Raw genomic sequence first — 12390 nt, forward strand, 5'->3', positions numbered from 1 at the left:
AGAGCACGTAAAGTGGGAACAATCATATAATTGCCGTCTACAAAGTAGCCTAAAACAGACACATTTTTGTTAGTGGAAATTGAAATATATCTTCATAAGCCTTTTACAACTCAAAGGTTAATCTTGGTGTTTACTCTGGATTTAACATAACGTGTGAACAGTTCTGTAAGTCATTTTTCTTTTCATCTAGAGTTGTGTATGCATGTCTGCAATCTGATGGATTGAATGGCTTGGGACTTTAGATGTGGCTGAGCTGCTGGCATGTCATAACCTCTGAAGATCAGTATGGTTGATACAGTCCTTCATGCAATTAATACTTTAAATTATTTTTTGACATTTCATAATAAAGTAAGAGGTTTCTCAATTTGAAAAACAAGAAATATAATGCAATGTGTAGTCCAGCAAAAAAAGTCAGTTGCTATATTCAAGTCACAAGTCAACAGAAAATGGTAAGTTCCTTTTCACAGCAAAGCTAACAGGTGGAAATGAAACTAACATTACACCTGACATTTAATTTCTTCTTCATGCCTCAGAAGGCTTGATGGATATGTAATCATTAACTGACCTCTGCCTGGCTGTTTGTATTGCGAGTCCTAGCCCAAAGCAATGTTTTTTTTCCCCACACAGAGAGCTGGAGCAGTGATTTAACAGCTCTTGGGCAGCCACCATGTCTCAATACCTGAAGCACTTCACTGCAGTAGGGGATGAGCAACACAGCACCACTCAGTGGCCAGATGAGGAACAGCCTGAGCCCAATGAGGACACCTTAGTGGTGTCGGCACCACAGCATAAGGAGCGCCATCATTTCCAGGACTCTTTGCGCCGATGGTTCAGCCATGGCAAGTTCCAGGTAACGTAACTACACAAACCTTGTTGCAGGGGGAAGATGTGATCACAACGAAGGATTTGTGCTCTGATCATTGCTCTTCCTCATTTATATAAATGACCTTGACATGGACATTGAATATACATTAGTTAAATTAACAGATGATACAAAACTGTACTACTGTACTCCAAGAATATTTATACAGAATCCAGAAGTGGGCGGGTAAACTGGCAAATTAAATTCAATATTACAAAATGTAAAGTTCTCCATGTGGGAAATAAAAACATAATTACTTTATGGGTGGTTGAAAATTGGAATGTGCTCAAGTTGAAAAATACTTGGGTGTAATAGTTTTCAGGTTCAGGTTCTGGTCAATGTGCTGTAGCAGTAAAGAAAGGTAACATGACGCTGGGATACATAGTCAAGGTATTGAATATAAATCTAAGGAAGTTATACTTGCCTTATACAATACCTTTCTCAGACCACACTTAGAATATTGTGTGCCCCATCCTTGTCTCCTTGTCTTATGGTACCTATGAGCTGTGTGTGTGTGGGGTGGGTGTGTGTGGGGTGGGTGAGTGGGGGTTGGGGGATTGGGTGGGCAGAAAAGGGGGGAAATGTATGCTTATATTACGTTATGTCCTTGTATTCAGCTTTGGAATAAAAACACATTAAAAAAGAATATTGAGTGCAGTTCTGGGGACCATACTACAAGAAAGTAATAGAGGTGCTGGAAAAGGTTCAAAGAAGAGCAACCAGATTGCTTCCTGGTATAAAAGTTATGAGGAAAGACTGAAGATGCGTAATCTCTTCAAACTCATAAAGAGGGGTTTTAGGGGATATTTGATTGAGGCTCTAAAATTCATTAAAGAAATGAGCAAAGTGAACTACAGGAGATTCTTCATGTCCAGTTTGATTAGCAGGACAAAGGGGCATAAATTGAAATTGGAAAATAATAAATTCAGCACAGACATTAGGGTGTGGAATGGTTTGCCAGGACATGTAGTGCAGGCAGAAACGCTGGAGGTTTTCAAGACCAGGTTTGAGACAGTGCTAGATACCATCTAGCTTTTAGGTAAACTAAGCATTGGGTACCGTTTAGTGGTAGGCAAATGAGCACTGCTGGGCTGAATGGCCTGTTCTTCGTTATGTTTTAAAGTGCCATTGCTCAACAGAACAAATGAATGTAATGGTTCAATAGCCTAATACATTGTTGGAATATTGTACAATATTGTACAATAACATTTGTTTGTTCGTTAAGCAATACCACATTACAGGTACTTCTTCCTGGACCAAACTTCTGATTTATCCATGAATAAGGTAGTATATGGGACTGCACTGTATATTAACAGTTGTCTCTGCATATGAAGGCCTATGGCCATCACAGTGTAGACATCCTGGTGTAGATGTGCCTCTCTTTGACAGATCTTTGTGGTATGCCTGGTGATTCTGGATGTTCTGTTTGTCCTGTGTGAGTTGCTCATGGACCTGTCAATCATCAAATCAGATGAAGGGCATATTGCCCCGCAGGTGAGTTTAAAACCAATATCAGAAAACAACAGATAGCCCATGAGTTGCAGTGTGTTTAAAGTGAAAATTGCAAAAGGAAAAAATATATTTTCTAAATGATGAAAGTTGTTTCTCACTTGAAGTTGTGTCACTAATCTGTCTTACCCGTGAATTCTCCAGGTGTTCCACTACCTGAGCCTGTCTCTGCTGACCTTCTTCATTGTGGAACTAGCAGCCAAAGTCTTTGCCTACCAGCAAGAGTTTTTCAGACACAAATTTGAAGTGCTTGATGGCGTAGTGGTCATTCTGTCCTTTGTGCTGGACATTGTGTACATCTCCCATGAAGATGCCTTCGATGCGGTGGGTCTCCTCATCCTACTGAGGCTGTGGAGGGTGGCCAGGATCATCAACGGTAAGGCCAGGCCTGAGGTTCACTGCCCTGCTGTGAACCTCATACTGGGAAACTCCTTTCTCTCAGCTTAATGTCAAAGGACCTTTCTTGTACCATAGAATACTCATGACATATCTGCAATTTACTATTATACCATTATTACTATTATTATACTATTATAACTTGACTAAATTGTGAATAATTCTGTGATCCCATACAGGACTCCCTGCCACATTCTAAATATGACTCTTGTAACTCTGTTACTTATAATTGCCATGCTGTGCAGTATACTGGACTGTCTATTTTTTAGGGTTACTTGTTTCAGTGAAGAATCATGCTGACCATAAAATCCAGAAGCTGAAGGAGACTAACAAACGCCTCATCATTCAGATCAATGAGCAGGAAGAACATCACTCTAGAATAGTGAGTCCCTGGAGATATCACATTACATTATCGGCATTTGGCAGACGCTCTTATCCAGAGCGACGTACAGTTGATTAGACTAAGCAGGAGACAATCCTCCCCTGGAGCAATGCAGGGTTAAGGGATATCAAAGAATAACATTACATTTTCTCAAGCAAGGCAAAATACACCCTAAATACGCCTTATTTGATTGCATTTTGCAACATTAACTGAGACTAGCAACTAGCAAGCCAGTTAATTTTGCTTTAAAATGATGGTCTTGAATCTGTTTGTATGACAAGGAACAAACTTGCCAATTGTAGTAATGATGATGTTCTTTCAAAATTTCTTTTGGTTTAAGGTTGCATTACAATACATTATTTTGTTTTTAACTGAAGTTTTTGAAGTAAAACCAGTATTTCTAACTAAAACTATTTCATAGTTCATAAATACAGAATCATTCATTTAGTAAATGTAATTTATGTTAATTGTGCAAATGAAACAAAGTATAATTATGAACTAAGTTCTCTGCTTCCTGTATTAGTAAGTCACTTCCCGCTGCCATGTATAAGCACTGATTTACATGTGTGAGTGTAAAGGGTGTTCACTCCTTCCTTAATCTGCAGAGGTGGAGTGTGGGATACTGACAAAGAATGAACCTTCTTAGGACATCAGCATCAGTAAATCCCTTTAAATTGGTCCAATTTCTCCTCTCTCCTAGGAACAAGAAAACATCAGACTGCAAACCCTTTTACAACAGCATGACATCGACTTCTGATTATCGTGAGAGGATTGTCATCATCATCTCACCATCTCTGCCTCTGCACCACTATATTACAATTTAAAACATATTCTTTACTACCATACCAATCAACAATCCTGCTTTCCAAAAGTAATTTAACATACAATAAATAATGTACAGCTGGTTTGTTTCTGCTCTTATATAACCTATATTAAGCCTGCCTATGAGCCAAAAAAAATCATGTGAAATAGAAGTCATTGGTTGAACTAATTTCTGAATGTACTGTTTTTGACTTAAATAATTATAATTGAACAATCCGTGTCCTTTTAAAAAGTATAATCTCAGGGATTAGACATTTCTGCATGTCAAACCGAGATTACCCTCTTGGGGTATGTAATGAACATGCACTCCATGCACATCACTGATCTAACACAGCATAAAACAATGGGAACCATTTCAGAATAGTCAGATTCTTCATAGATTACTATTATAGTAACTAAGGTCATTTTTGTATGTAAACATACAGTTCAACTGTTTATGCCTCTTCCGATACAACACGAGTTTGGGTATGAATGTGAAGCATCACTGATGTGAAGAAAAGCGCTATTTTAACCCCTTAAGTCTCGCCTCGGCCGGTGAGGGTTTTTTTGCATTCACTCATTTTTTTCTCAGGGTGCAATTTTCAATCACTATGGTAACAGTTTGAAAGCGTTAAAAGTCACGGTTCTATCTGTAGAACCTATTTTAAGATGCCATTGCTTTAGCAACAACAGTTTTCTAACATGTGTGTGGTAAAGTTTGGGGGGACCTCACCTTTTCTGCATTTTGGAAATCCACATAGGCCTACTACAAGAAATAAGGTAATGTCAGTATCATTTCCGCAAGTGTCCAGCGGGCCAAATGCATTATAGTTTCTCATAATATATATGTACTGACTGATAGAATGTCCATTGTTCACTTAAAATTATAATTATAATTGTTGCCCGTTTTGCCGTTGTATACTTCTACTTAAGTACTCCTATATAGAAATGCTATTATCTACTTCTTATATAGGCTCTCTCGAACACGATGAGCCCAAGTACAACCATCTCTGACCTGTATTTGTAACGTAGTTGGAAAGTATATGCGTTAACCCCATCCGTGTGTAAGAAAATTCAGTTCATCAAGGACCGACTACTAGAATGTTATAGAAAGTTTAAAGTTATAGAATTTTTTGCGAATGTCATTCTGTTTCTAATGGTGTATAATGTGTTAGCAAAAGACAGCACAGCGTTTTTTCGCCTGCTTAACAAAGCTGTAGCATTTTCAATATGCACAAAAGTAATTGAGATTTTATGCCAATATGGTTGACGTCTTACAACAAAAACATTTATTTTGCGATACCTACGTCTAAAAAGAGGACTTCTTTTGGAGGAGTAACAAGGAATCTCTCATCTGAGTGAATATTTCTGAGGAAGACAATAGAGGGCATTTTCAGTGACGTGACCAAATTTTAGATCGGTGAGCATCGAAATACATTCTCGAAATATTTTATCATTATTCAGTATGCTTATAAATAAGGATCAAGCCTGCTTTTCAATAGTAGCATGTGAAATTATTGAATGCGTTTGACTTGTTGATGGGGGTTGGGTAAATAAATGAAGTTTTCTTTCACAAGCCTTAAATCGGCAATATTCCAATTCATTCATAAATTCCATTTTTTTTTTTGTATGTCAGTTTTCACGTGAGCAGATGTCACGTCATATATACTGTAAGTAGCTATGTTTCTAAAGATAAATGTAAAAATAACATTTCATTATGTATCCATCAATGATGTTCAAGCAGCCTAGTACAGGATATATAGTGTGTGCAAATACCAGTAAGAGTAACAGGGGTGTGTTGCCACATTTTTTACTTTATCATATCAGTGTAATATGTTTAAAGAAATCTGATCAATCTCTAATAAAATTATTGAATTAAAGACAGATTCCCTCTTACAAATGTGTTTGGGTGAATGTGCAGTATCTCAGAGTAGCAGTTGCATTTTCAGTTCTGACAGATGTACTGTATGTTCATTTGTAACAATTTTCATAACTCATGAGCCAGTTTTTACAATATAGAAACTGAAGCCAAACTTCCCTAGGCAGACTCTTCACACTGGGACCCCTGATCAGGACAGCTTTTCTTTGGTATGTCAAGATGTCTGCTCGGCTCCCTGACCTGCCTGCCAAGGGAAAGGCCACAGCTCCCCAGTGGAGAAAAGACATGTCCCATTGGCAGTGTTGGGGTACAGCTCATCAGCAGCAGCATTGTTAGTGCAAGGAGGGAGCTCGCCAGGCAAAGCCACAGCCTCAAAGGTGGAAACTGGGCTTCAAGTGTAGTCACACCTGTCTTGTCCATCTGTATGGAAGAAACCTGTGCCTCCTTATGACTTGTTGGACATTACTGAAGAAGGCACACTTCCTTTGTTAGAACTTTGTGCGTGAAAGAGGCAAATGGCCTCTTGTTTTGTCATTGTAAGAGAAGGGCATCAAAAAGTGGGTAAACCAGTCAGAACTAGCTTCACACAGCTCTACCCAGGCCTCAGGCATCAGGCAGGATATTATATGCCACTGCATACACCACCGTTAGCTGAAGGGAAAGCACCCTCCCTGGTTGACAGGCCATAGTAAATAACGACAGGTTTTTAGACGAGCCCTTTCCAAAGCTACAGAAAAACTATACAAATCTATACCTGGCTCTATACCTTGTTCCTTGAGGCCCACAAGCTCACAGACTCATCTTCTGTCAGTAAGTAAGAGTGCGGTCATTAGGATTTAAATCTTTCATAGTGTGCTCTTCTACTCTTATTATTGAGCTTCACCTGCTTGACTGCTTTCAGCAGAAAGATTTTCAAATAATTAATTCTCCTAAAAAATATGTTTTTACAATTACTGGCACTCCAGTGATTAGAACTTGGTGTAGCCTCCCCTGGCAAGGATAACAGCACTGAATATTTTCCTACAACTTTGATCTTTGATAAGACTATAGAACACATCTGGAGAGATCTTGAGCCATTCCTCCATGCAGAACCTTTCAAGATCTGTGATATCATTAGGTTTGCACATACGGATTGCCCTCTTCAGGTCAGACCACAGGTTTTTAATAGAGTTTTAGTCTTTAGCCATTTTTGTGTTGATTGTGAGGTGTGCTTGGCGTCATTGTGCTTGGAGTCAATATCCACCTAGAGCCAAGTTTTGTTCCCAAACTTTTGCACAGGGCCTTTTTCCTTTTTTATTATTTTGAAACTATCAGCAGTATCAGCCGATTATTAGTGGCAGCCTGCCTCAACTATACTTCTTTGCAAATACTATGTTAACTATGTTGCATGATTCCTCAGAGGCTTTCATCTTCTATGAAAATATTGTTAATATGCTGCTGTTAATATGCTGCTGTTGTTGCTCACTGAATTTCACATATTTAGTGAACACAGTTCTGTAAGATATATAAGGTGACCTTTTTTCATTTTGACAATGAAATTTGACAAGTTGTCCTCACCTTGACAGTTCAAATATGTATGCTTAATATAAGCTTAGTTAAAATAACATTCAAATATCTTGACAGATTGGATGACCTCAGTTGAAGAGGTCATCCAAAACATTTTGTGACAGTGCCATGTATTAGCCCAGGTAATCACCCAGTAATCTTATATTGGAATTACACATTAAGCAGCAACAGTTAAAATGATTGCTGCACACATTTTTTTATTTTTACCTCCAAAGTAACTCAAAAGCAACTGAAAGCTCAAGTAATAAGTGGTGAATACAGGTTTTTAATCACACTACATAACAGTTAAAAAAGAAAGACCATTGTAAGCAGGGAATGTAGGTTACTGTTTGCCTTGCTTTGGATAATCTTATCAAAAATGGCAAGATATGGCAGGTGGGGCAATTTCCTTACCATTCATATCTACTGCTTAAAATGCGCATAGCCAAAGCAACTACAGAATGTAGATCTATGGTGTTTAACTACTGCATTTATTCTTCACTTCCAGCGAACTGAAAAGTCATCTATGAAAAGCGCTATACAAATGAAATTGAATTGAATTGAATTGAATTGAATACAAAATGTATTAATATTGGCTTTGTAGTTCTAACAATGAGTACCATACTGACAGCTTGGGTCAATATTAGCACGGTACCACAGAGCTTTGTGTTGAGCTCTGTCTCAGACATTGCCTAGAATGAGACTGACAGGAGTGACAGAGCACATAAAAGGGGAACAATCATAATATTGCTATCTATGAAGTAGCCTAAAACAGAGATTGTACTTTTTTTGTTAGTGAACATCTAAATGAATTTTTATACCTCGTACAACTCTGTCAGGCCGTGTATGAATGCAGCCTAAAAGACTGAATGTCCTGGGACATTAGACATGGCCCAGCTGGCTGGTGTGTCATAACCTCTGAAGATCAGTAGGGCTGATATAGTCCTTCATCGGAAATACCTGAAATTAAATTATTTTTGTACATTTCATAATTTTATTATGGGTTTATTAAATCAAGGTGTTATGGTTAATGTGTAGGTCATATAATAAGTCTAGTTCCCTTCAAGTCATTGACAGAAAATGGTACATTCTTTTCTGCAGCAAAGCCAAGAGGTTGAAATGAAACAGAAATGAGAGCTGACATCTAATTTGCATCCCATTCTTCATGGCTGAGGAAAAGCCTGAGCCCAGTGAGGGCACAGTAGTGCTGTCAATACCTCAGCACAAGGAGCCCTCCAGTCTCCGGGACTCCTTACGCAGACTGTTCAGCCATTCCAAGTTCCAGGTAACGCAACTACACAAACCTGGTGGGAGCAGGGAAGTGATCAGAAAGAAGCATATTTTAAAGTGCCATTGCTCATGAGAACAAATGAATCTAATGATTCAGTGGCCTAATACTTTATTAGTACTATAAGTATTAGTAGTGTTCATAATATTGTACCATAACATCAGTTTGTTCTTTAAACAATGCCACATTATAGGTTGGTGATGAAGGACCTATGGCCATTCTAGTGTAGATGTGCCTGACTTAAATGGTATTGTTGCCCCATCTCAGTGTAGATGTGTCCATCTTTTGACAGATCTTTGTGGTATGCCTGGTGATTCTTGATATTCTGTTTGTCCTGTTTGAGCTGCTCATGGACCTGAAAATCATAAAATCAGATGAAGGGCATATTGCCCCACAGGTGAGCTTACAGCCTACATCAAAATACAGCAGGCAGCCCAAGAGCTCAAGTGTGTTTAGTGAAAAATACAACTGAAACATAGGGGATCGTGGGGTAAATTGCATTTGGGTAACACTGTTCACACTGTTCATTCCAGTCACTACCCCAAAATTTTAATACCTATTTTGTGTGACTTCATGTTCTGAGGTGCATCCTATCTTAAGCTGACTGCTGATATAGCCATAACTGGGACACATGTCAGTTTGAGGCAAGTTGTGATATTGTGATATGGTGTTTAATTGACAGCGATGTTTCCAATAATAGTACTAATGTTATTGTAAATTGATTATATGCACACATAGGTTATAGCAGCAGATCTAGCCTTGACTACACAAGACAGGCTTTTATCTGAGTCTGACGATCAAATTGATGCTTTTACCCAAGGCCAGGCAATTTATGTGTGCCGGAACGGTGAATCTGACTTTTTTTTTAAATAAATTTTAAACTGTAAATAATGTAAATAAAAAATAATCTTGCATTAAAATTTGAAGAAATGTGTTATGTTTAACGTTGTACCATTTAGAGGTCAGGTTCGCTTGTGTTCACTTAGATTGTAAAAGGCTTTTTGTCCAGGGGTGCCCAAATTTCTGCACACTATTTTAACTATATGTAACAAAATATGTGCCTGAGACTTAATTCTTTCATTTGGTATTACATTTATTCCACTGTGATATATTGCACCAAAGAAATGTTAGGAAAAGTGAAAAGTGTGACAATATGCACCCTACTTATTGGTAAACAATCAAGCTTGTTTCTTGCCTGATGTTGTGTCACTAATCTGTTTTACCCGTGAATTCTCCAGGTGTTCCACTACCTGAGCCTGGCTGTGCTGACCTTCTTCATTGTGGAACTGGCAGCCAAAATCTTTGCCTACCAGCTAGAGTTTTTCAAGCGCAAATTGGAAGTGCTTGACGGGGTGGTGGTCATTCTGTCCTTTGTGCTGGACATTGTGTACGCCTCAAATGAACATGCCTTCAATGCAACGGGCCTCCTCATTCTACTGAGGCTGTGGAGGGTGACCAGGATCATCAACGGTGAGGTTCTCTGCCCTGCATTCTCCTTTCCCTCAGAGGCCATATAGTCCAACACACGGTATAAAAACAGGACACATATTTTATAGTACTTTCATTTTGTGATCACCAAGTACCTTACAGCAAAGGCGAAAACTCACCTTAACCTGAGTGATTCAGAGAAGCTGTTTTTGTCATAATGTCCACCACACTTCAGCTGAGGTAGAGAGGGAAAGGAAAGAGAACCAGGCTGGAATTTTTTCTAGAATACCAGGAACCTCCCTTCTCTCAGTTTTATGTCAGAAGTGATATTTCTTGCAACATAATGTCCCCATTACTGCAATAGGGCAAAATGGTGGTGTTTGAAAGAAATCCCTATCTGGAATTGGCTCCTGAATTATTATAACGTGACCAAATAATTAATCATTTTGTGACTCATTATGCTATATTCTAAATGCTGTCTGTTGAAGACTACCTCACTGTTACTGCCAAATTCCTATGCTGTGCAGTGTACAGAACTGTTGTGTCTGTTCCTTCAGGGTTACTGGTTTCAGTGCAGAACCGTGCTGACCGTAAAATCCGGAAGCTGAAGGAAGCTAACAAACGCCTTGTCATTCAGATCAATGAGCAGGAAGAACATTGCTCAAGAATAGTGAGTCCATTGAGATGTCAAAGAATATGACTGATTACATTTTCCTAAGGCAATCCCAACACAATTTTAATAATAATGTGAAAGTCTGTGGCTACGGGCAGCACGGATGGTGCAGTGGGTAGCACTGCCGCCTCACAGCAAGGAGGTCCTGGGTTCGAATCCCTGTCGGCCGGGGCCTCTCTGTGTGGAGCTTACATGTTCTCCCCGTGTCTGTGTGGGTTTCCTCTGGGTACTCCGGTTTCCTCCCACAGTCCAAAGACATGCAAGTTAGGCTGATTGGAGAGTCTAAATTGCCCATAGGTATGAGTGTGTGAGTGAATGGTGCGTGTGCCCTGTGATTGACTGGCGACCTGTCCAGGGTGTATTCCTGCATTTTGCCCAATGTATGCTGGGATAGGCTCCAGCCCCCCTGCGACCCTGTTCAGGATAAGCGGGTTAGGATAATGAATGAATGAATGACGTCTGCATTTTACTACATTAACTGAAATGTTGTTTTTTTATGTGTATGCACCAGCAGCAAGCCATGTAACTTTGTTTTACAATGTAAATGGCCTTGAATCTTGAAGATTGAATATCATCATCACTGCAACTGGCTTTCTTAATTATGTATAATGTATTAGCATAATCTTTTTGCACTTCATATTGAGCTGATTATAGCAACAAAAAAAAAACTACAATAATTTAATTTGTTTATAACTAACTGCATATTCTTTTTAATTCAAGTTTTACATTTCTAACATTTTTTTTACATGTATAATTAACATTTCCAAAGACACAACAAAGAGTGATACAGAATATAATTATGAATTATATATAATGAAAGTTCTCTGCTTCCTGTATTAGTAAGTCACTTCCCACTGCCATGTATAAGCACTGATTTACGTGTGTGAGTGTAAAGGGTGTTCACTCCTTCCTTAATATGCAGAGGTGGAGTGTGGGATACTGACAAAGAATGAACCTTCTTAGGACATCAGCATCAGTAAATCCCTTTAAATTGGTCCAATTTCTCCTCTCTCCTAGGAACAAGAAAACATCAGACTGCAAACCCTTTTACAACAGCATGACATCAACTTCTGATTATCGTGAGATAGGCTAATGGAGGATTTTCATCATCATCTCACCATCTCTGCCTCTACACCATTATATTACAACATAAAACATATTCTTTATTACCATAATTATTATCAATAATCTTGTTCTCCAACATCAATTGTCTTGTATAATAAATGATTTCAAGGAGTAAAGACACAAAACAAAAATAGTTTCAACATTATATTATTCAATATTTACACAGTCAAATTAATAGGGCTCCCATCTTGTGCTTCCAACTGGGGTTCTTGTTTCAGTGCCATAACCAAATAATGCCATGCACTAGCTATGCCAAGATCAGCACAGTTCAGCTAGTGGTTAGCCAAATGAGAAGAGGCAGCTGGTTGCATGAACACCTGAGAATGCAGGCATAACCCTGAACTGACAGAGGCCATTGCAGCCATGGAATGCACCTGAAACTGGGTTAGTGTCAATTCCTTTTTGATGGAATAGTCTGGATATGAATGAAGTTCAATTCATGAACTGAAAATAGCCATACTGTAGTGTTAATAGATTGCAGTGTAAGAAACTTAAAATCATG

At 38.7% G+C, this 12390-nt stretch overlaps 2 protein-coding genes across 2 annotated transcripts; both read left to right on the forward strand.

Moving 5' to 3' along the window:
* The first annotated feature begins 667 nt into the window (after nt 1-667).
* Nucleotides 668-3906, forward strand: LOC133140041 (voltage-gated hydrogen channel 1-like). Its single transcript, XM_061259565.1, has 5 exons — nt 668-850; nt 2252-2356; nt 2516-2747; nt 3037-3149; nt 3850-3906. Exons 1-5 carry the CDS (start codon nt 668-670, stop codon nt 3904-3906), a joined length of 690 nt encoding a protein of 229 aa, XP_061115549.1.
* A 2591-nt stretch (nt 3907-6497) lies between these two features.
* Nucleotides 6498-12390, forward strand: LOC133141321 (voltage-gated hydrogen channel 1-like). Its single transcript, XM_061261841.1, has 6 exons — nt 6498-6639; nt 8476-8659; nt 8955-9059; nt 9901-10132; nt 10648-10760; nt 11781-12390. The coding sequence occupies exons 2-6, from the start codon at nt 8540-8542 to the stop codon at nt 11835-11837; spliced, it is 627 nt and encodes a 208-aa protein (XP_061117825.1). The 5' UTR covers nt 6498-6639; nt 8476-8539; the 3' UTR covers nt 11838-12390.

The sequence above is a fragment of the Conger conger genome, chromosome 11, assembly GCF_963514075.1.
Source record: "Conger conger chromosome 11, fConCon1.1, whole genome shotgun sequence".
In the NCBI taxonomy this organism is placed as follows: Eukaryota; Metazoa; Chordata; class Actinopteri; order Anguilliformes; family Congridae; genus Conger; species Conger conger.

Bases quoted from the DNA above. Each gene is read 5' to 3' on its own strand.
- LOC133140041 (XM_061259565.1), top strand. From the start codon at position 668: ATGTCTCAATACCTGAAGCACTTCACTGCAGTAGGGGATGAGCAACAC. The intron at 851-2,251 runs GTAACGTAACTA...TCTCTTTGACAG, and splicing joins TCAGCCATGGCAAGTTCCAG to ATCTTTGTGGTATGCCTGGT. The intron at 2,748-3,036 runs GTAAGGCCAGGC...TCTATTTTTTAG, and splicing joins GGTGGCCAGGATCATCAACG to GGTTACTTGTTTCAGTGAAG.
- LOC133141321 (XM_061261841.1), top strand. From the start codon at position 8,540: ATGGCTGAGGAAAAGCCTGAGCCCAGTGAGGGCACAGTAGTGCTGTCA. The intron at 8,660-8,954 runs GTAACGCAACTA...ATCTTTTGACAG, and splicing joins TCAGCCATTCCAAGTTCCAG to ATCTTTGTGGTATGCCTGGT. The intron at 10,761-11,780 runs GTGAGTCCATTG...CCTCTCTCCTAG, and splicing joins AAGAACATTGCTCAAGAATA to GAACAAGAAAACATCAGACT.